The 24,212-nt window shown below is 37.5% G+C and overlaps 1 protein-coding gene across 2 annotated transcripts in view; it reads left to right on the top strand.

Annotated features, from left to right (window-relative positions):
• Positions 1-24,212, top strand: part of COL25A1 (collagen type XXV alpha 1 chain) — a 503,960-nt gene that overhangs the window by 433,074 nt on the left and 46,674 nt on the right. Inside the window, exons 20-24 of one of the 2 annotated variants that reach the window (XM_003257720.4) lie at positions 8,210-8,272; positions 14,050-14,118; positions 14,880-14,924; positions 16,445-16,489; positions 17,686-17,763. In XM_003257720.4, the coding sequence (XP_003257768.1) occupies positions 8,210-8,272; positions 14,050-14,118; positions 14,880-14,924; positions 16,445-16,489; positions 17,686-17,763 (300 nt within the window). The remainder of the gene's footprint in view (positions 1-8,209; positions 8,273-14,049; positions 14,119-14,879; positions 14,925-16,444; positions 16,490-17,685; positions 17,764-24,212) is intronic. The other variant, XM_012499352.2, reaches the window with a different exon arrangement.

Raw genomic sequence — 24,212 nt, 5'->3', positions numbered from 1 at the left:
CCAGGACACATAAAAACAAAACAGAACAACAGAAAACAACAAAAACAAAGAGAACAGATTAAATCTGGATTTAATTTTTATGGTAATGTGGAAAGGAGGAGAACATTTTTAAATGCCTGTTCCTGTCTATTATTTCTCTCTCCTCTTGTCTGCGTCTCTCCCTCTCCTTCCCTCCCTCCCTGAATTCCTCACTACTCCTTCTCCTCATCCTTTTCTTCCTTCTTTTTACTATTCTCTCTCACCTTAGTTAGGCACTAACTTTTTTTATATATACTTTAAGTTCTAGGGTACATGTGCACACCGTGCAGGTTTGATACATAGGTATACATGTCCATGTTGGTTTGCTGCACCCATCAACTTATCATTTACATTAGGTATTTCTCCTAATGCTATCCCTCCCCCAGCCCTCCACCCTCTGACAGGCCCCAGTGTGTAATGCTCCCCGCCCTGTGTCCAAGTGATCTCATTGTTCAATTCCCACCTATGAGTGAGAACGTGCAGTGTTTGGTTTTCTGTCCTTACGATAGTTTGCTGAAAATGATGGTTTCCAGCTTCATCTATGTCCTTGCAAAGGACATGAACTCATCCTTTTTATGGCTGCATAGTATTCCATGGTGTATATGTGCCACATTTTCTTAATCCAGTCTATCATTGATGGACATTTGGGTTGGTTCCAAGTCTTTGCTATTGTGAATAGTGCCACAATAAACATATGTGTGCATGTGCCTTTATAGTAGCATGATTTATAATCCTTTGGGTATATACCCAGTAATGGGATTGCTGTGTCAAATGGTAATTCTAGTTCTAGATCCTTGAGGAATTGCCACACTGTCTTCCACAATGGTTGAACCAATTTACAGTCCCACCAACAGTGTAAAATCATTCCTATCTCTCCACATCCTCTCTAGCATGTGTTGTTTCCTGACTTTTTAATGATGGCCATCCTAACTGGCATGAGATGGTATCTCATTGTGGTTTTGATTTTCATTTCTCTAATGACCAGTGATGATGAGCATTTTTTCATGTGTCTGTTGGCTGCATAGATGTCTTCTTTTGAGAAGTGTCTGTTCATATCCTTTGCCCACTTTTTGATGGGGTTGTTTGTTTTTTTCTTGTAAATTTGTTTGAGTTCTTTGTAGATTCTGCATATTAGCCCTTTGTCAGATGAGTGGATTGCAAAAATTTTCCCCATTCTGTAGGTTGCCTGTTCACTCTGACAGTAGTTTCTTTTGCCGTGCAGAAGCTCTTTAGTTGAATTAGATCTCATTTGTCTGTTTTGGCTTTTGTTGCCATTGCTTTTGGTGTTTTAGTCGTGAAGTCCTTGCCCATGAGTTAGGCACTAACTTTGCAAGCAGCAGTGGTCTCAGATCTGTCTCTTGGTTGCCTTCATTCATTCCCTTCCACACACTATCTATCCTCAGCACCAGTGTGAGGAATCCCAATTGACTGTCATCTTGTTGTTCTCACTGATAACAAAAGTAAAAACCTAACATGCTGTCTAACTTGAGATAGTGAGTGAACAGATGGAGAGATGGAGAATGAGGAATATCTATGAAATGAGAGAAGAAATATGTATAATACCTGAGGAAAAAAAAACAGATTAAATTAATTCTGAAATAATTGGTGCTCTACCCAACTTATTCTTATGCTATTCATTGGCATCCTGATATATGCAATAAGCCAGAGGTTTAAGTCTTTGTCTTTCCCCCATTTTTCTTAGACATTTTTGTTATTTTCTTTAAAATGCACTAACAGAAGATTAACTTTAAACACTTTCAGAAAATGTCCTACTTTATTGTTTTTACTTCAGTGGTAGAGCTATTTTACTTGCAGTCCGCCTGTTTAAATCCACATTTCCCTGATAATGGGAGCAGGACATGCCCTTTTCAAAGGATCTCTGCTTTATGTTCCCAAGTTATTTCTAAAATGGCTCATTTTGAAATTATGATTTGGATTTTGTAATTTAGGTAATTGCCCAGTAAAAAAGAAAAATGAAAGAAAACCCTCTGGATTTATTTTTTTCCTTCATTAAAAGTAATGTTAAGTACTTAATTCCATTATAGTTCCGGTTTCCTCCCTCACTTTGTCTACTCAGACAAATACGTGTGGATAATTTTCAATTTACTACTCTCCTATGTCCCATTCATTAAGGGAAATTAAATATGTAAAACAGCTGTGATAATCATTATACATTCCAATATAAACAGTTATTTCTCCTGTTTGTTGCCCTGAAAACTTATGTAAGCTCATTTTTGTGAAGTCTGATTGACTCCAAAGATGATTTCCCAAAAGTCCTTTGCGTTTGAATCGTACTTCAGCTGCTTCCTCCCGCCTTCTTCCCCAACCTAGTCTCTTTCCTCTACCCTGGTTAACAGAAATTGTGACTAATTGGGACTATAGTATAGTAGTCATTTGCTTGTTTTTTTTATTACAAGAAAATATTTCTATAAACTTAGGTTGTCATTGCCTTTTGCCTAGACATTTTCGGAGATTCTAGAACCTCTAAACCGTATATCAATTCTTTTCAAAAAGATGGGTTTTTTTTTAAGATTACATTCATTTAGGGAAATTTATAGGTAGGAACATTTTGTTCGTTCCGTCTTTGAAGGAAGAAAACTCATTCTTAGTAAACTCATCACTTCTCTATCTTACACCGTTCTAATGTGTTTTAAACCTCTTTTGGTTTTGCAATCTCAACTGCTCTGGCAGATGGATATTGTCTCATAAACTAATGACATATTCAACTGAGAAAATTTAGGGTTACTTCTTGAAAGAAGTTGAAGTAGTATTGAGTATAACCCTAGGCAGGTTAAAAGGTGACAAGAAGACACTTTGTATATTACCAATTAGGTTGCAGAGATGTTGTAACACTACTACTGCTGCTGCTACTACCGCTACTACTACTACTACTACTAGACAGCTAACATTCATAAGCCTGTAAGATAAGGGAAACAATAATAATAAGCATTTATTGCACACTGACTTAATTCTAGGGAGAGGTTAAGTGCTTTGCTTGCATTTTTGTATGGTAAGTCTTAACTAAGCCACACCTTAACAAAGCCAGAATCCTCTATTAAGACTCCAGTTTGAAAAGTCAGCCTTTAATAAAATTCTGCATTTTTGTTCTAGCAGTTCTTGAACTTTTTGGTCTCAGAATCCCTTTACATTCTTACAAATTAGAATTAAAAGAGCTTTTGTTTATGTAGAATATGTCTTGTGTTATTTCTGCATTGGAAATTAAAGCTGCCTGGGGGCAGTGGCTCACACCTGTAATCCTAGTGCTTTGGGACGCAAAGGCAGGAGGATTGCTTGAGGCCAGGAGTTCGAGACCAGCCTGGGCAACATAGCGAGACCTAGACGCTACAAAAAATTTAAAAATTAGCCAGGCGTGGTGATGCACAGCTATAGTCCAAGCTACTCAGGAAGCTGAGGTGGGAGGATCCTTTGAGCCCAGGGGATCAAGCCTGCAGTGAGCCATGATCATACCACTGAACTTCAGCCTGGGCACAGATTGAGACCTTGTCTCAAAAACAAAAGAAAAAAAAAAGAAGTTAAAACTGAAAAAATTCTAAAAATCAATTACATGTTAATCAAATAGCATGCCTTATGAAATATAACTGGTTTTTAAGACAAGATTTTTTAAAAAGAGCAGGAAGAATGACATTTTGAGAGATATATGTGTGTGTGTATATATATGTATATGTATGTGTGTGTGTATATATATGTATATGTATGTGTGTGTGTGTATATATATATATATATATATAGCAAATCTAATGCCTGACTTAATAGAAGGCAACTGGATTCTCATATCTGCTTCTGCATTCAATTTGTTGTTTTGGTTGAAGTATGTGAAGAAAAACTGGCCTCATGCAGATATGTAATTGGACAGGGGAAGGTTAGCCTATTCAGATAATTGTTGATATTTTTCTTGGCTACTATCCTAAACCCCACAAGTGGTAGTTTCTTAAAGGTTAGGTGCAATGTGGAATCTAGAACCATGTAATAAACCTTGCTTTTTTGTTTGTTTGTTTGAGACAGAGTCTCGCTCTGTTGCCTGAGCTGGAGTGCAGTGGCGCAATCTTAGCTCACTAGAACTTCTGCCTCCCAGGTTCAAGTGGTTCTCCTGCCTCAGCCTCCCAAGTAGCTGGAGTTACAGGTGCATGCCACCATTCCCGGCTAGTTTTTGTATTTTTAATAGAGATGGGTTTTCACCATGTTGGCCAGGGTGGTCTCAAACTCCTGACCTCAAGTAATCCACCCTCCTTGGCCTCCCAAAGTGCTGAGATTACAAACATGAGCCACCACGCCTGGCCTATTGAACTTTTCATATTCCATGTACTCATGAAGGAATGAAAGTAAAAAGGCAAATAATGTCTTTGTGTTATTGTAAAAATAGTTTGACCTTAAAGACTTCCTGAAAAAGTCCAGAAATCTCCAGAGGTCCCCAGAGCACACTTTGAGAACCTCTGGTATAAGCTTAGGGAAGTAAGAAATAGCCCAACTAGCTGAAGACCATGAGTCAACATATCCATGCCTCATTTACTTCAACAATTGTTTTTGAAGTATGAGAGAGAAAAAAGAGAACAATAATTAACTCCTGCCCATCCTGCCAAGATATAGAGAGAATGGAGATAATGTTTCTAAAGTGATTCAGACCTCTGGAAGTAAGTAGACAAAAACTGTGATCCTAAAATTAAGTATGTGGTTTTTCTCCTTGAATAAACTGAAATAAGAAGTGTGTCAGAATGTATAGATATGGTAGATGCTTTCTTAAAGTGGCATGATCAGGTATAATGTATCATGCTCAAAACCTTTAAAATTAGCCAATCAATATTAATTGTGCTAAAATCATTGAGATTGTCAAATGCAGTGCTAATTTTGTATCTAGAAATAAATTTTCCCCTGAATTTTCTGTTTCAAAGAACTATCGATGCTTTCAGCTAGCACATAAAAAAAGAACTTTCCATACACTTACTAAAGAAAACAACATATCTTCTATTTTTAAAAAAGGAAGAAAAAAACAGTTTTACCTGGCAGCTGAGATCGCAAAGCCTTATTTGTTTGTGAATTATGCACCTGCATGCTTCATCTTTTTATAAACTAAACACTAACCTGTATAAGAAATATGTTTTTGCAACATTTACTCTTTTTTTCTTCTCTTTTATTAGTATGCTTTAATGGTGCATCTATTTGTTTTTCTAAAGAATGAAGTCATTTTATTTTCACTTGAGTATATACAAGAATTCTTGTCTCCCTGTAAACTTTCAACATATTAACTTGCATTACATTTCCCTGACAGTAAGTTGTTACCAATGATACACGTTGACTTTAAAACAGCATTTCTCTTAGGAAGGGAGAGGAAATATCTATTTGTATATATCATTTTGTTAGGTGAAATATTTTACATGTAAACAGATGTATTCCTTATAATGTTTTTGTTTGACTTAAGTTAAACTCTTTTACTAGAAGTAGAATAATCGCCATTGATTTCTTTGAATATAGTTCAGATTTTCATTTTAGGCCATTAAGAGGTCCACCCAAAATTATATTTTCAGATTCTCCTTTCTAATAGGTGTAAGGGTGTGGGACAGGTAGACTAGGGAGTTACAGAAAATGTGCAAGCAATAAACCTAAAGCATTAGTTCCCCACTCCTGCCTTTTTTTTTTTCTTAGATCAGTCTCATGAGCACCAGGGCTAGAGATAAACGTATTTGAGTTATATATCAATATATGTCTGGTGGTGGTGATATCCTTTTGTTTCCCACCCAATACCCAAGGTTTTTTATAGCATATTTTAAAAATTGACTTCTGTGAAAAATATTTGATGACATTTTAGCGTGTCTTTTTGTTTTGTTTCTTTGAGACAGGGTCTTGCTCTGTCAACCATGTTGGAGTGCAGTGGCACCGTCACGGCTCACTGCAGCCTCAACCTCCCGGGCTCAAACGATCCTCCCGCCTCAGTCTCCTAAGTAGCTGGGACAATAGGCTTGCACTATCACACCCGGCTAATTTTTCATATTTTTGGTAGAGAACGGGGTCTCCCTACGTTGCCCGGGCTGGTCTCAAACTCCTGGACTCAAGTGATCCACCCACCTCAGCCTGGGATTACAGGTGTGAGTACTGGGATTACAGGTGTGAGCTACGGCACCCAGCCTGACATTTTATCATGTCTTATAAAACATTTTCTCTATACATTCCTGCTCAGTTCCAAGTATCATGAAACAAAGATTGAAATACTACTGCCTTAGAAAGAAATCAAATATATTTTAAAATATTAACAACTGCTCCAGAAATCATCCAAGAGGGGAAAAAACAGGAACTGAGAACAAAGCCATTATGGCTTTTGCTTTAAAATTTTCTTATAGATTTTGGGTAAACTCTTATATTTGACCTCAAATAGTTAAAAAAGAAAATAAAACTTTATGGATAGTCAAGCTAATGTGAATGCTCATTTCAAGTATTTTCCAACACGAAATATGTAGTGTATTTTCCAACACCAGTTCTCTACCTCTCTGATTCTCTGACACCAACTGGGTGTCCTACAATTCGATCCTATTGTGGCACTAACTCCCTTGGTTGGTATCAAACAGATTTAAGGGCTCAGTCTTGTAAGAGTGACCTCATTTTGGTCACCAGGCACAGGTATTGAGCCCCCAGGTTACCTGTACTTCTGTCTGACTCAGCTACAAATTCAGGGGTTTGCACATCCCCTCCTCCCGACTCAGGATTGACATTTGCTACAGCAACTCACAGAAATCAGGAAGGTGCTATATACTATTACAGTTAATAAAAATGAACAGCCAAATGAAGAAGTACATAGGGCAAGGTCCAAAAGAGGCTAGAGTACAAGAGCCTCTGTTTCCATGGAGTTGATATATTCCACCCTCCCAGTGTATGGATGTGCTCACTGACTTGGAAGCTCTCCAGTCCCTGTTGTTCAGGGGCTCTTATGGAACTTCCATTACGTAGACGTAATTGATTAAATCATTGTCCATTTGTGGTTAGACTCATGTCCAGACCCTGTCCCTTCCCCAGAGGCTGGGAGGTAGGGCAGAAAGTTCCCACACTCTAATACCGTTGGCCCCTCTGGCAACCAGTTCCTATCCTGAAGCTGTCTAGGGCTCCCATGAGAGTCACCTCAGTGACAGAGACCTAGGTATGGTTGAAAGGAACTGGTTTGAATAACAAAAGATGCTCCTTCTCTATCCTATCACTCAGAAAATTCCATTTTAGGAGGTTGGTGCCAGGAATTGGGGACCAAGATGAAATACATCTTTATTTTACTGCTGGGTTTCCTCTAGGTAGTGGAGACAAGGTTTTGGAGGTATGGCAAGGAAAGATAGTTTTCTTTTCATGCTGAACATTCCTGAATCTCTTCTCTAACAACATTCATTGCATCAGTTATCTATTGCTGCCTACCATAATACCCTTAAAACTTTAGTGGCTTAAAACAACAAATATTAACTATGTTATAGTTTGTGAGGGACAGGAATTCAAGCACAGCATAACTATGTGCTTGTGGCTCAGTCTCCCATGAGATTGCTGTGAAGCTGTCAGCCAGGCCTGTGGTCGCATCTGAGGACTCTATAAGGGTGAGGCACTTGCTCCCAAGTTCACACATGTGATTACTGGCAGACCTCAGTCCTCAACATGTGATCCAATTAAGAGAGAACAAGAAAAGGCCCCCAAAACGGAAGCCACAGGCTTTTCACAACTTAGGTTCAGATGTGATACTCCATCACTTCTGCCATATTCTGTTCATTAGATGTCAGTCAGTAAATCCAGTCTAAACTCAAGGGGAGAGGATTACACAAAGCAATGAACAACAGGAGGTAAGATTATTGAGGCCCATTTTAGAGGCTACCTACCACATTCACCCAAACATAATGCATCTTATTTTGGTAAGTGATACGAAACACTGGACAACAGATGAGAAAGGAAATTATAAGGACATTTATCTGATTACTTAGTCACTTTTACTTTCTAAACCTTCTCCAAAATTTTGCTGAAAGTGTCTTCACTGATTAAAACCAGTTTGGATTAATTTTATAGTAAGTAGCTGGATCTCGGCAAGAAAGCTGTATACAACCAAGGAAGTAAAATCTCAGTAGAAGAAAACGAGTTTAGCTTTATTTATTTATTTATTTATTTATTTATTTATTTATTGTCAAATGATTAATGATCTCATATACCCATGTTTTTAAAGGGAGAACCAGGTTTCATTGGTCCTCAAGGAGAACCAGGCTTACCAGGTTTACCAGGAACAAAAGTAAGTGAGCTTCTTTCTTTTCTTTCCTTCTTTCTTTCCTTCTTTCTTTCTTTTCTTCCTTTCTTCCTTTTTCTTTTTCTTTTTTCTCTTTCTTTCTTTCATTTTTATTTTTCTTTTCTTGCCTTCCTTCTTTTCTTTTTCTTTCTTTTTCTCTTTCTTCTTTCTCTCTTTCTCCTCCTTCCTTCTTTCCTTCCTATCTTCCTTCCTTCATTCCTTCCTTCTTTCCTTCCTTCCTTTCCTTCCTTTCTTCCTTCCCTTCCCTTCCTTTCCTTCCTTTCTCTTTCTTTCTTCCTCCTTCCTTCCTTCCTTCCTCCCTTCCTTTCTTCCTTCCCTCCTTCCTTTCTTCCTTCCCTTCCCTTCTCTTTCCTTCCCTTCCCCTTCCTCTCCTTCTTTCCCTTGCCTTCCTTCCCTTTTCCTTCCTTCGTTCCTCTCTTTCTTTCTTTCTTTCTTTCTTTCTTTCTTTCTTTCTCTTTCTTCCTTCCTTCTTTCTCTCTCTCTTTCTTTCTTTCTTTCATCTTTTCTTTCTTTCGTTTCTTCCTTCCTTCTTTCTCTCTCTCTTTCTCTTTCTTTCTTTCTTTTATCTTTTCTTTCTTTTCTTCCTCCCTCTCTCCCTCCCTCCCTCCCTCCTTCCTTCCTTCTTGCTTGATTTCTTCTTTCTGAAATCTTTGTCATATATTTTTAGTCCACTATGTTGAAAGAAATGTGGGGTAACTTCATAATTTAAGTGACCAGATATTTTTGCCTAATAGAGAATGAAAGCAGCTTAATCTACCCATTACTAACACTTCTCATGGGACCACTGTGTTCAATATTGAGTAGTGGAAAGTTAATTCTAGAAAGCCTTAGGCAAGACAACAGGATGGTGAAATATTTTAGTTGTTCCATTTGTCCCCCAAATTGCTCCTAAACTGATAGGATGCTGTTAGCCTCCTGTCCATATGGAAAAGTAGAGGAATTCTGAGGAGGAGAGATAGAACTCATTAACTCCTTCTTCTCATCACCAACTTCAGCATATACTTGTAAATCAAAGGTTATTACTATTCCCATTACTCCCCAGATTTCAAAGGCAAGTACTGATGTCATATAGATTCCTAAGTGCCTCATCCCAAAAGGATCTACTCTGAATAACGTCTGCAAAAATATTCTATAATGAAAACCATCTCATGATCTTCTACTTGGCAAACCCAGAGAGGGCTCTAAAAGCAAAATCTATATACTGCCATGCAAAAAAAAAAAAAAAAATATGCTGCTATGAATACAGTCAGACCCAGAGTTCTCTTTTTATCTACCCTGAAAGACATAAAAAGTACAGCTCTGATGATGGAACTTTACTCATGACAGACTCATGAATCAAAGAAGGGGCAAAATTACATCAAACTGCATTCTTTTATTTTTAAACCATAGCAGGCTTTGCCTCAATGTGTATTGCATTCAACAGAAATAAGCCAGGGATGATTTCCAAGAGTTACAGAAATATGTTCATGGTCTGTTCTGACAGAAGGGTCCTCATTTCTGCTGGTCAAGTGAAAATAACTCTAAACCTAGTAAATGGAAACTATGTGTGTCCTAGGGGGGACTGAAACTCCATCGGATTATGCAAAGTTGTTTTCTTAAGAAATTTCTTCACATAATGAGCTGTCAGGCTTATTAACAAAGTATGAGGAATGCCTGTTTTAGCCTGAGCAGATTCACACAAGAAATGTCTTTCTGGAATAAAAAGAGAGAGTGAGAGCAAGAAAATAATGAGCATTCCCTGTTAATACAAGAACTGTTGCATTTACTCAGGCTTGCAGCCTCGGAGCGAGGGCAGGAAAGAAGGCAGCCTCGCAGATGGGCATGATACACAAAGAAAGGGTGGCCTGGTCAATGAAGGAGAAAGCCAGGCGTGAACTGGATCTAAAAGCGTGTGTGGCATTTTGTGTGCTGTACAAGGGAAAATAGAAACAACACAAGCAGTAGTGAGTAGAGAGTGAAGTTCATTCCTAAATATTTTTTCTTTAGTTTCCTGATTTTAAACTATTGTGCAGTTTCAGAAAAAGTTCCAGATGTAGAGGCATAAAATCAACATTAATTACTGTTATGAAGAACCTAGCATGATTTTATAGACCAGGTACTCATATAACAGATACTACTCTGAACCCCAAATAAAAGTAAAAAATGTACTGTACCTATTTTGTATTTCCACAGAAGGGATATGGATAGGAAATTCATTTTACTGACATTACTTTGAGGTTAATTGTCAGCTGAATTACCTACCTTAACTCAGCTGTTAAAACAGCAACATGCACGTGCACACATATACACACATCATCAGTATTATTTGAAATATCTAATTCATGTTGAATCCACATATGTTAAGTATAAATGTTATGGTTGGTTCAGTGTCATAATGGGAAAGTCATGATTATTTTAAAAATCTCTTTCAGCTGAACACCACCCTTCCACTTGTGTAGACAGTCTGGATTTGTACCACTAAATTCAGATTTAAAAAGTAACTAAGACTATGTTTCTTATTCCCAACACAGTGAAGAGAGATCATAATGAAGGAAGATGTACATCATCTTCCTTTGATGCAGCATCAAAAAATGCTGCATCTTTTATACCTACATTAGTATCTGAGAGGCACCTATATCAGGCTAAGGAAATGGGGGGAGGGGCCTGGGCATGGTGGCTTACGCCTGTAATCCCAGCACTTTGGGAGGCTGCGGCAGGCAGATTGCTTGAGCCCAGGAGTTTGAGATCAGCCTGGGCAACCTGACGAGACCCTATCTCCACTAAAAATACAAAAATTATCTGGGCATGGTTGTGCATGCCTGTAGTCCCAGCTACTTAGGAGGCTGAGGTGGAAGGATCACCTGAGCCCAGGAGGCAGAGGTTGCAGTGAGCCGAGATCACACCACTGCACTCCAGCCTGGGTGACAGAGTGAGACCTCAAAAAAAAAAAAAAAAAAAAAAAAAAAAAAAAAAAAAAAAGAAATGAGACTATAGTCAGAATATTTTAGAATACTTTTACTAATACTGTTTATTCATTAATTCACCAATGTTTTTACCAAATATTTTACTGCATTTAAGCATGGGAAGTAAATGCAACAGCAACAGTTTCTATTCTCCTGAAGCTTACATTGCAGTGTGGATGAGGAAGAGATGGAAGGAGATAAAGAAGTAAACAAATAGTATAATTTCAGAGAGTGATAGGGAACTAATAAGGGACATAACAAAAAGTGATTCTAGCTGGGTGTGGTGGTGCACACCTGTCATCCTACTCAGGAGGCTGAGGCCAGAGGACTACTTGAGCCCAGGAATTTGAGGCTATAGTGTGCTATGATAGTGCCTGTGAATAGCCACTATACTCCAGCCTGGGCAACATAGCAAGATCCTCTCTCTAAAAATATATAAATGTTAAAAAGTAAAGATGTATTGACTTCACTCTTGTGGCAAACTACAGATACATTATTTTTAAGGGTTTTTGTTTTTCATAGTGGACTGTTTTAGAAATCTGTAATTCTTACAGTAAAATATTAAAAGAAACACCAAATACTTTACAGTTTTTTAATAATTTTCATATACCAATAGAAGCTCCTTAGTCTCACTCAACAGGGTAATGGGGTGGGGGATGACAAAAAGCAAAAAGTCCTTTCATTTCTGGGCCATTGTGTCTATCTCCTGTATCTAGAGAAGTCCCTTGTCTTTCTCCCAACCTCTCCATTTTCACAACCTCTTCAGTTGCTGTTAAGAAACCTACTGAGTCTTTAACGCTTGCCTCCTGTCTTTCTTAACCCTTGACTAACCTATCCCACCTCCCCTACAAAACCACAAAGGCTTCCCAAAGTGGGCATGATACAGATAAGGATCTTGGAATTTAAAGCCCTACATGACCCACCACTGATCCAATTCTATTTTCTTATCTTTTCCAAGATGAAGTATTTCCTTCAGTAAGGAGAGCACCTCTTTCATCCATAAATATGTCATCAACAGTCTGAATTCTAAATGTTTGGTGATTGAAATTCTACCCCTTATGCAAGAAGCCAGACACTCTTTACTCTGTGTTTAGGGAGTATTAAAAGGTACTATCTTCCTGGAGGGCAGTTTAGCAAGTTTTTAAAAATATTCATACTTTTTGACCTAGCAATTTTCCAACTAGGAATTATCCTGAGAAAATGATCAAAGATGTGCAAAAGACTTACATTTAAAAGATTTATGTAAAAGTTGAAGATCAAGTATAATCAGTTTTACCCACTTTGAAAGCTTTGTCACTTTGAGCAAGTTACTTAACCTCTCCAAACTTTGGCTTCCTCGTCTGTAGAATATGGGTAATAAAACTTTTCTCATTTGTCCTGAGGATTAAATAGGATAATGCATATAAAGTGTTTTGTGTAGTTTCTGCACTCCTCCATGCTACAGTCATTAACAGCAATAATTATGAAATAAACCCTACTCATCCTTCAGGACACGACTCAAGTCTCACCTCCAGGGATCCAATCCACAATAATAGAAACCAGTAGGGAGTCCCCTTCTGTCACATGTGGCCTTACATTACTCCTTATTCCTTAACTATTTTGGTTTTGCCACTCTTGTCTGCCTAACTAGATCACTAGCTCATTGAGGACAGTAGCCATATTTATATTTCACAGAGATATGAATATATTAAAAAACTGTAAAACCCGAACACTTTTACATTCATAAACTGTGAGATGAGTACTATAACTTTGTCCATTTTTATAGAGGAAACTGAGATATACAGAACCTAACTAACTTACCCTAGAACACAGAATTGATAAATAGCAGAGCCAGGAGTAAAACCTAAGATGCTGGATTACAGAGCCAGGAACTTAACCACTTTGCCATGCTTCTTGCCAGCAGTGCTTAAAAAGTGACTGCAGAATGAAAATGGATATTCGTTCCTATCTTGAGGTATAATGATGGTCTTTATCAATTCCCTTTAAAGGTCTTTCTATTTACCAACATAGCTATTTGACAGGCATTTACCAAACAATTTCCTTATCCATAAAATGGAGATGATAATACAAACATTGGATAATTGCATATTAGTCAAGTTTCTCCAGAGAGACAGAACCAATAGGATATATATAGGGAGATAGATAGATGAGTGGGGATTTATTAGGGGAATTGGCTCATACAATTATGGAGGCTGAGAAGTCCCACAACAAGCTATCTGCAAGCTGGAGGAGACCCTGGGTTGATGGTAGCATGGCTCAGTCCAAGTCTGAAGGCCTCAGGTCCAGGGAGGCAGATGGTGTAACTTTCAGTCTGAGGCTGAAGGCATGAGAGCCTGAGGGGCACTGGTGCAAGTCCCAAAATCCAAAGGCCAGAGAACCTGGAGTTCTGATGTCCAAGGACTGAGAGGAAGGGCTCTCAGCTCCGGAAGAGGGAATTTGCCTTTCCTCTTCTATCTGGGCCCCCAGCAGATTTGATGGTGCCCCCTCACGTTGAAAGTAGATCTTCTGCACTCAGTCAACAGACTCACCCACCAATCTCCTCCATTAACACCTTCACAGACAACCCAGAAGCAATGCTTTATAATAATCTTTCTATGTGTCCCTTAATCCAGTCAAGTTGACACCTAAAATTAACCATCACAAATTGTTTTGATTATAAAATGAGATAATTCATGTTAAGAGATTAATAAAGTGCTGGGTACAGGGTAAGTCAATGAAAACTCTCTGCTTTCTTTGGTTTCATTCAACTCATTTATTAATCTACAGGGACCAGCCTGAGTGGGGGAAATGGCCATTTACCTGTTTTGCAATTTGTGACAGGGTGAACGGGGGGAAGCAGGGCCTCCTGGAAGAGGTGAGCGAGGGGAACCTGGAGCCCCCGGACCAAAGGTCAGTTATTCTTACATTGGAAAATAACCATTCTCTGGCTTGATTTGATTTAGAACACAAAAAACTAAAACAACATTCTCAACGGGTACTAAAACAGCCCAAATCACAAATAGTTTGTTGAAATGCACACCAACTGGTTCTTTTCAAAAGAGATTTTACAATTCACCTCACCCTGTTTGTTCTGTTCAGTGAGCAAATTGATAGCATATCCAAATGTAAAAGAAGTGCTGTCATATTAACACATTATCACTCAATGTGTATTAAAACGTACTGAGAAAAAATCCCTGTTGATAAGTGCTGTGGTAGTTTCTATGGTAACTTAATGGAGTGTAACACCTTGAAAATATTAGAGCTAAGGACTTGTCTGTTTGACCTTATTCATTTAAACTTTCTGCAAACTAATGTGGTCACACTTTATTTTAATAGCCCACCCTAGAGACACAGGAAACTACTCACTGATGAAAAGGAAATTGTTGCAGGCAAACACTGTTGAGACTAATGAGAATTATTCACAGAACTCTTCTCATCCACTGATGGGAGGGCAGCCTTCAGAATAATAATGGAATGAACTGATGATAATGGCGATGATACTTATGTTTAGTATTATAATAACCGACATTCTGTACAGCCATACATTGAGGCAGTTACAATAAAGTGTTTCCATTTTTCTTCATTATTCTGAGTCACTGCTAATTTCTATTTTTCTGTTCTTATCTCCTCTATAATTTTATCTTTTTCATCCTCTTATTCTGCTGTAATAGGGGAAACAAGGTGAATCAGGAACTAGAGGCCCAAAGGGGTCAAAGGTCAGTAACCAGATAACCATTTAAATATAACATGAGGCCTTCGAGATCTGTGCTTTTTGCCTTTGCCACGGAGGCATGTTTTTCATGTTTTAGATTAAACTCTTTCACACAGTGGAATTGCAATACTTATTGCAAAAGGGATTTCAGTATCCCTGTGATGATATCTCAAAACAATACGTTTGTTTCATCTTGCTTGTTTTTGAATAGTCTAGTGCTTCAGAAAATTCTTTAAGAGAATGTGTATTTCCTATTTCATAGGAATAGCTTCTTTGAAAAAAATTAAGAACTTAAATTGTGTATTGTATAATCTGATTTTTCATTTTCTGGCTATCTTTGTGATAAATGCTCAAATTATACTCTGCTTTTTAGTTGACTCCCTTCGTTGCATTAAAATTTTACTGCCAATTGAAATTCTCCTCTATATCATACTCTTTATACTATCTGCAATAACATATATACTGTCAGCAGAATCATATTATTTAAAATGCTGTTAGCTACTAACATGGAAGAAATGTGTGCAAGATGAAGAAAACAGAGAGCAAAGATTATTAATGCTTCATTCATAGCAAATTTATTATGATCAATGTTATTAGCATACTGTGGATGGGAAGAAGTATAATCCTTTTTCCTGCTTATCTTTATTCATCCTTACCCAGTTTATAGGAATCTGTAGAAACACATATAAAAATGCTTTGAAGTCCATACAGAAAAAGAACCCTATCAATTTAAGACTGTTTTAAAGAACCTTTAAATCTACTCAAGTTCGAATCTCTTCTCCAAAGTTTCAGTTTACATTTCTAAGAATTTTGAGGGCTTAGACTATTCCTGCTGCTCTACAGTTGAGGTAATGCCACCATCAGTGAAACTTCAGGTAAATTTCATATTGCACTGAAAAAAGAGAGAGAGCTGGGTTTGCCCTGCCCCTGACCTTCAGCCCTGCCAACCTGTTCCAGCTGGCTGCTGTCCACTTCAGCACTGAGTGTTAAAATGCCTATACCTACAGATGAACTTTTCCTTAGATCCCCATCATCAGAGGGAGGCCTAGCCTGTGACCTTCCTGTCCTAATCCTCCCTAGAATGAGCTCTCTACTCCTTTCCTGTCCCAACTATCTATACTTTTCTTCTCAGAGGAAAAATTGTTGGCTCTTTTTCCCTTTGCCCCAAATCTCTTCATTAAAAGGAAGAACATGGCTCAATCTGCAAGACAAAAGCTTACTTTGGGTGCCATAGAAACCACTTGCTTTGCCTTTGCAGATCCTACCTAGTGAGACAGTTACCATATATGTTGTTGTTTCAAGATACTCCATTACCTGAAAATGGAGTTTTTTAAAAAAAGGAATTTTAGTTCTTTTCAAGCTGCATCTTAAAAAAACATTTGCTATTTTGGTGGTGGTTGCTGTTGTTTTTCACTTCAGAAGTTCATATTAGAGGTGCTTCTGTATGGTATAAACACGTTCTTACATGAGATTTCTAGATTCCCCCACTTCTAATTAAGTTTTTTCTCTTTCCAACGGGAAAAGGGGGATCGTGGAGACAAAGGGGACTCTGGATCTCAGGGACCAAGGGTAAGTGTTCCTCTCATCCGTCTAAACTTTTGCTCCCTACAATCCCAGATTTGAATTCATGTCTGCATGGCTATTCATATGACATCTGTCATATGAATAATACTTAGTAATATTATTGGAGGTAGACTACTGTAATTATTCCTGAAACACCCCTACCTTCTTTATTTTCCTCACCAGGAGCAGTGCATGTAGGGATTCCAACACATAAACTAAGCTTCTTTGAGAAGGTCTAAAGAACTCCCCCTGTCTACTTTCCCTATGTTCCCATCCAGCTAATGGAATTTTCCACTTTTCAGTTAATTATAAAGAAAGCAATAACCCATATGTTCAGCGTCTTTTTTTAAAAAAAAAAAGTCAGGGAATTATGACATGACTAATGGAAATTAAGTAGCAGATCTAATAAGTAGGGTAGAAGTCTTAAAAATATACATGTATTCTATTGTTTGTTCCCTATTTTGTTTAATTTTTGTGGCATTCATTCCTGATGGGAAAGCCAAGTATTTTTCTACAGAACAATGTTCTATCTTTTTAAAGAATGACAGCCAGGTGCAGTGGCTCACACCTGTAATCCTAGCACTTTGGGAGCCAAGACTGGTGGATCACCTGAGGTCAGGAGTTTAAGGTCAGCCTGCCCAACATGGTGAAACTCCGTCTCTACTAAAAATACAAAAATTAGCTGGGCATGGTGGTGCATGGGAGGCTGAGGCAGGAGAATTGCTTGAACACAGGAGGCAGAGGCTGCAGTGAGCCAAGATCACGCTACTGCGTTCCAGTCTGGGCAACAGAGTGAGACTCCGTCTCAAAAAAAGAATGAGGAAGCAATGTATGAGGTATGGATGAGGAACAAAAGGTTAGAGGATGCTGTAATAAATATGAATAAAGCAAATAAAATTTTACAGGTCACATCAGAGTAGCCTATATTTTAATTTTCAGAAAATAGTTTCAAAAATTAAATCTTTTTTTTATCAGATTTCATATATTGAACCTACCAAAGACAGGATATAAGAAGTGGTTTGCCTCCTTTGAAATAAGGATACATTTTGAACATAATTACTTATGTATTCTAAAGTACAGTTGGGCCTTAGTAGGGAAATGATGGTCAGAGAGAGCTGTGAGTTGTATTTCTGTTTCTGCCACAGTCTACCCTACATGCTAAGCTAATACCCATGATTTTCCCTTGATTGGTTTTGTCCTAGGGTCCACCTGGTCAAAAAGGGGATCAAGGAGCCACTGAGATCATAGATTACAATGGCAACCTCCACGAAGCCTTACAGGCAAGTGACTGGTCCCTGCCCTGACACACACTGAGAAGGATGCTGAGGAGCACCCATGTAATGTGTGCAAATATGAGCTTCCACACCCTGTATCCTCAGAGGACTCCACTGCTCAAGGCAACCCTTCTCCATGTTCTCAAGAACCCATCCCCTTCTCTCTGCCCCAGTTTATCTTCTTTATTTGTAGCGTTTTTCAATCATTTCTTTCCTTTCCCTTCCACCTTCAGATATAGTTAAGCCTTATGAGGGATAAACCTTGTGTTAGTTTGGCCAATTTTTGCCTCCTTGCTTGCAGAGGGAATGTGGCAAGGCAATCAAGAGCTCTGTGCCTCTGGAGCTGGAGCTGCCTGCATTCAAATCTCAGCTCTCTTGTTTACTAAATGTGTGACCTAGGGCAAGTTATTTCACTTCTCTGTGCCTCAGTTTTCCGTCTACAGAATGAGGATGGTAGCATTATCTGCCTCATAGCCTTGTTGAGAAGAGCAAATGGCACAATATATATTATACTCTTAGAACAGTGCCTGGCACATAGTAAGCCCTCTGTATTTCTTATTACTGCTACCATGTAATTCTTTTCTTCTCATTAAGTAAGGAATAGACTATGTGGCTTGTCTCTATCACCTTTGCTTCCTATTCATTCTTTTCATGTTTAGACTCCTGCATTCTAGCCTCTATCATCATTCTGTTGCATCTTCTCTTGCAAAGGTCAACAATAAACTCTATGTCATGTCCACTGGACTCATCGCCCCTGATGTTTTTCTGATATTGATATCAAACCACCTTCCTTTTGAAACTTTTTTTTGTCTCTCTGACCTCCTACTTTCATTTCATTTTTTCCATTTTTCTTCTCTGGCGTATCACCTTTATTTTGGTGTTTCTAATTTGTCTGTCTATTCCCTAGTTTTTGGTATCCTCAAGTCGCTGATCTTTTCTTGGTACAGTCACTCCCTCTGTGTTCTTCCACATTATGGCTCTCAATTCTTTCATCTCTAGATATAATCTGTGTATGCCCCCAGCTGTCCAAGAATATTTCCATTATGGATGTATGAATGCCTTATCAACTTCCACCAATACACACAATTATACTGGTTACCTTTCCCACCTACCAAATGAGTCCCCTTTTTAAGTGACCGGTTTCTGTTAGTGATACCATGAATCTGAATTTTGAGGGAATAGAAAGTTTAGAGTCATTTTTAAACTATTCTTAGTCCTTTACTTATTCTATCTCACCAAGGGGCTGCTATTTCCTTTTTCAAAGTATCTCTTGAGATTGCCTGTTCTTTCCATTCCCAACTGAGTCCACATCCTGTTTACTTCATGCCTAATACAGCAACAGCTCCTTGACCAATGACTCTTTCCCTAGTGCCTCCTTGTCCTTCTAATTCATCTTGTGTATCACTCCAAGATTAATTTTTATAAATGATCATGGCTTCGATGGTTCTAATTTGCTCAGAAACCTTAATGACCCCCCTACTGCCTATTCTATCAAGCCCAAGCTTCTCCATCTTAAGCCGCTATAGTCATGCCCTTCCTGTGGAGAACTTTTCATTTCTCCACAGCAGAGTTCCCCCTGATATAATCATTGTTATCATATCCATACAAGTCTCCTCCTTTTTGCCTGTGTTCATCCCATTCTTCTTTCCTTTCTTTCCCATATAAATTCTACACAACAATCCACTGCTGCCACTCAGAGGAGTTCTTCCTCTTAATCCTTTTAAACATTAGTAGTGGGGTTCTATTGGTTTACCATTTAAAATCCAACTCCATAGTTGATTTTAGTCTTACCTCTTATCAGATTGTAAGCTTGGTGACAGAAAAACAGTTTATGCTTATATTAACTAGATATGTAAATATTAAGTAAATGGTTATTGGTTGAATAAGTATACTTAATTCATATGTACAAGCCATTTCTTTGCTTGTAAGCCGAATTAGTTGTTTTAAATATTTCTCTGCCACTTTGTACCTGTTTGAATTATTTTTCCATCTTTATGATTTTACTGACACAATCTAATTATGACAGATCTGTACCTCTATAGGTTCTTTGCGACAACTACCATTTTTAACTAGTAGAGTACTAAGTCGTTTTTTTTTTTAATCTGTTTTCAGCTCAGCCTATTTGTTGGCCTTTTCATTATTTTTCTTCTGGTAAAATACAAAGAGAAGCATGTTTACTGCTTGGAGAAATGTTGCTTGGACAGTATCTTTAGTCAGGAGCTTGAATTAGTGTTCCTCTGTGTAATTGGATTCGATGTAAGTAGTGGCCTCTGGGTTATTGTCAAATTCTAGAACTAGTTTTCTAAATTATTCCCTTTTCCCCACAAGCTGATAACTAGGTAAGGAAAGAAAGGGAGACAGAGACAGGGAACACAAAGCTTTGGTGTGCCTACTGTTTTCAAAGTTCTTATAAAATATAGAGACTTTTTAAAAACTTAGTTTATTAGCAGTGTTGTAAATTGCCCTTGAACTACTTCCAATGGCCCCATAATTCCTGCTACCACCTTTAAGAGGTATCTACTTTCTTATCCTCCAAGAACTGCTCCAATATAATTGGGCATTTTCTGCAACACTGTGATCAAGTTCTCAAAGCATTCTTTGCATGAACTGGGCCTGGCATGAGGCAAGCTATCCTTAGTCTAAAATGGAAATCTCTATTAGCTCAGTCATTTGGGGGAAATTGCTTAATGTATCTATACTTCATTGATCTTATCTGCAAAATAAGGATGTTATTGGAATAAATTTTTTTCTATGAGTACACGACACCTAATACTCTTCTTAGGGTGATTTTTCAGAGCTTCTGAACACTTTTTACTGATATGCCTAAAAGCATTGTACTTTTTAAAAAATGTGACACCTATATTTTGATATGAAAAGATATACCTCTGTTTATTTTTCTCATCTTTAATTCTATATGACTACAAAACAGTCAATATCCATCATAGTCAACTAGTTCATGCTTATGTCTCAACCTAAAGGTTTATTATTCTTATGGGGTTGGTTGTGAGGCAACTATTTGCCATGCTTATAAATAGTTTATAGTTATCTTTTCACATCAAAACTATTGGTTTCCCTAACATAGTGCTCTAGTGAATTGAGTCCCTCGTAAAATTAATACATTAGATTGAGAAGAGATGGTAGACATTTATTCTTCTAATTCTCTAACCAGTGATGGATATTTACAGTTTTGCAGGTATGTCATTATTATCCCTTTTAAAACAATCTGACAAAAATACTCTAGGATAATCAGATAAATAGAAATATATTACAGTTATAATCATACCATATTAGAAATATAAAATTTTACTGTTGCCACTATTGAAGATTGCGATTTACATAAACATTGCCATACGCTATTTATTTTTATTTAAGGTGGCTAAATTTCCACAAATTAGCAGTAAAACCTCTGTTTCCTAACTGACTCTTTAAAAAATTCTCATCGCCATCTAAACTAAACCTGTTCTCTAGTATGAATCATGGGTGAGTTTAAGCTTTCATCATTATGAGAAATGAAAGAAAGTAACCTTTAATTCTAAAGAGATTCAGGTAAACATTTCAGGGAATAAATCACAAAGCAGGCTGCTGGGCTTTACCCAATTTGCAGTTTCTGTAGTTCATGCCTCCCATTTCACATTGTGTCTCACTAGAGAATGCCATGTCTTTCTCCATCACCCCCAAAAATTCTGGCTTTCAAATCATTATTTGAGTTCAAGAGAAAATCCTGTTGAGTTTATATAGCTTTAACTTGGATTTGCCACACATAAGAAATGCACAGTGAGCCACATTATTAGGACTTCTCTGTGTGTCTGCATACTGGTGCTTCCAGATGGTGGTCAAGACTATGTATTTGCGAAGTTAGCTCAGCTTGTTGTCATTGAAACCTATTAGCTGGATGGAACATTATACAATTTTAAAGTTTCACAAACATAGTTGTTTAACAAAATCATTTAAACTCCATCTGTTAGGTCAGTTACTATTAATAATATTCTTTTATTTTGCAGCTCATTATTAAATATGTTGTTATCCTTAAATTTAAAAAAATATAAACTAGCATTATGTTCAGGTGAAAAATGAATTAATATATGGCACATGTTGGAAAACCTCAGAGAGCTCAAATTTGAAGTTCCCTTTCCTTTTTAGGGCTTTATGATCCTGTTTTCTAGTTAAAAAGTAACATGTAATTGGAAGACAATGATAAAGAAATTATTTCTACTCCTTAATTTTCTGATAGCCTTGTTTAAATGACTTCTCTACACTGTAGGATCAACAACAAAAAAAGTAGCTTTATCATAACTACAAATCCAATTCTTGTTCTAGGTGAATTCCTGAAGCATAAACTGAATGGAATTATGTTACACAGATCTGGTGGTGTAAAATTCTGGGAACTTATTTTTTTCTTGTAACTTTGCCCCCAGTTTGTGGACATTTTACCTTTTACAACAATTAAAAAAAAAAACAGTAAGAACAGCTCAAATCAGAAATTGGAGTGCAATAGTAGAAAACAGAAGGATGGTGTTCAACTGGTATCTACGAGTTTGAATGTAATTGAATAATGTTTCTCTATGACCAGAGTCCCTAAAGGAAATGTTCTCCCCTCTGTGATTTCATAAAGTGGTTATCAACCCCATAGAACTTTCAGCACAGAACCTAGACCAGAAAAATGTTAATTCAAAAATATGATTCACGGATCAGGAATTATGTTTTAGAGATTCAGACTTAGACACAGTATATTTTGTTACAGTTCTCTAACACTTTAAGAAATTAGATTAATTCTTTCAGTATATACCCAGTAATGAGATTGCTGCGTCAAGTGGTATTGCTAGTTCTAGATCCTTGAGGAATTGCCACACTGTCTTCCACAATGGTTGAACTAGTTTACACTCCCACAAACAGTATAAAAGTGTTCCTATTTCTCCACATCCTTTTCAGCATCTGTTGTTTCCTGACTTTTTAATGATCGCCATTCTAACTGGCGTGAGATGATATCTCATTGTGGTTTTGATTTGCATTTCTCTAAAGACCAGTGATGATGAGCTTTTTTTCATATGTTTGTTGGCTGCATAAATGTGTTCTTTTGAAAAATGTCTGTTCATATCCTTTGCCCACTTTTCGATGGGGTTGTTTTTTTTTTTCTTGTAAATTTAAATTCTTTGTAGATTCTGGATATTAGCCCTTTGTCAGATGGATAGATTGCAAAACTTTTCTCCCATTCTGTAGGTTGCCTGTTCACTCTGATGATAGTTTCTTTTGCTGCGCAGGAGCTCTTTAGTTTAATTAGATTCCGTTTGTCAATTTTGGCTCTTGTTGCCATTGCTTTTGGTGTTTTAGTCATGAAGTCTTTGCCTATACCTATGTCCTGAATGGTATTGCCTAGGTTTTCTTCTAGGGTTTTTATGGTTTTAGGTCTTACATTTAAATCTTTAATCCATCTTGAGTTAATTTTTGTATAAGGTTTAAGGAAGGGGTCCAGTTTCAGTTTTCTGCATATGGCTAGCCAGTTTTCCCAACACCGTTTATTAAATAGGGAATCCTTTCCACATTGCTTGTTTTTGTCAGGTTTGTCAAAGATCAGATGGTTGTAGATGTGTGGTGTTATTTCTGAGGCCTCTATTCTGTTCTGTTGGTCTATATATCTGTTTTGGTACCAGTCTACTATAAAGATACATGCACACATATGTTTATTGCAGCACTATTCACAATAGCAAAAACTTGGAACCAACCCAAATGCCCATCAATGATAAGACTGGATAAAGAAAATGTGGCACATATACACAACGGAATACTATGCAGCCATAAAAAAGAATGAGTTCATGTCCTTTGCAGGGACATGGATGAAGCTGGAAACCATCACTCTCAGCAAACTAACCCAGGAACAGAAAACCAAACACCGCATATTCTCACTCATAAGTGGGAGTTGAACAATGAGAACATATGGGCACAGGGAGGGGAACATCACACACCGGGGCCTGTCAGGGGGTGGGGGGCAAGGGGAGGGATAGCATTCGGAGAAATACCTAATGTAGATGACGAGTTGATGGGTGCAGCAAACCATGATGGCACATGTATACCTACGTAACAAATGTGCACGTTCTGCACGTGTAGCCCAGAACTTAAGTATAATAAATCAATCAATCAATCAATTTTAAAAACTCATTTGTTTTTCTGATTAAGTTCACAAAAAAATTGGAATGCCAAAAAAAGGAAATTAGATTAATTCTATGTCGACTAATATCTTTAGTTACGGCACACACACACACACACACACACACACAAAGTTAGTTTTAATGCAACAAATGAGCTGCAGACCAAAAGAGAAAAAATATACAGTTGGGTATTTCAGTTTTCTCTAATGAAGTACTCTCCAGAATAGAGCTTTTATCAATAGCAAAATTTCTCAGTTCACAATTATACCGACAAGCCTCTAGCATATATGGCTTTGTTGCATTATTTTTTCA

Source organism: Nomascus leucogenys, chromosome 9 (genome assembly GCF_006542625.1).
Source record: "Nomascus leucogenys isolate Asia chromosome 9, Asia_NLE_v1, whole genome shotgun sequence".
NCBI classification, from domain to species: Eukaryota; Metazoa; Chordata; class Mammalia; order Primates; family Hylobatidae; genus Nomascus; species Nomascus leucogenys.
This window is presented reverse-complemented; position numbering and strand designations above follow the sequence as displayed.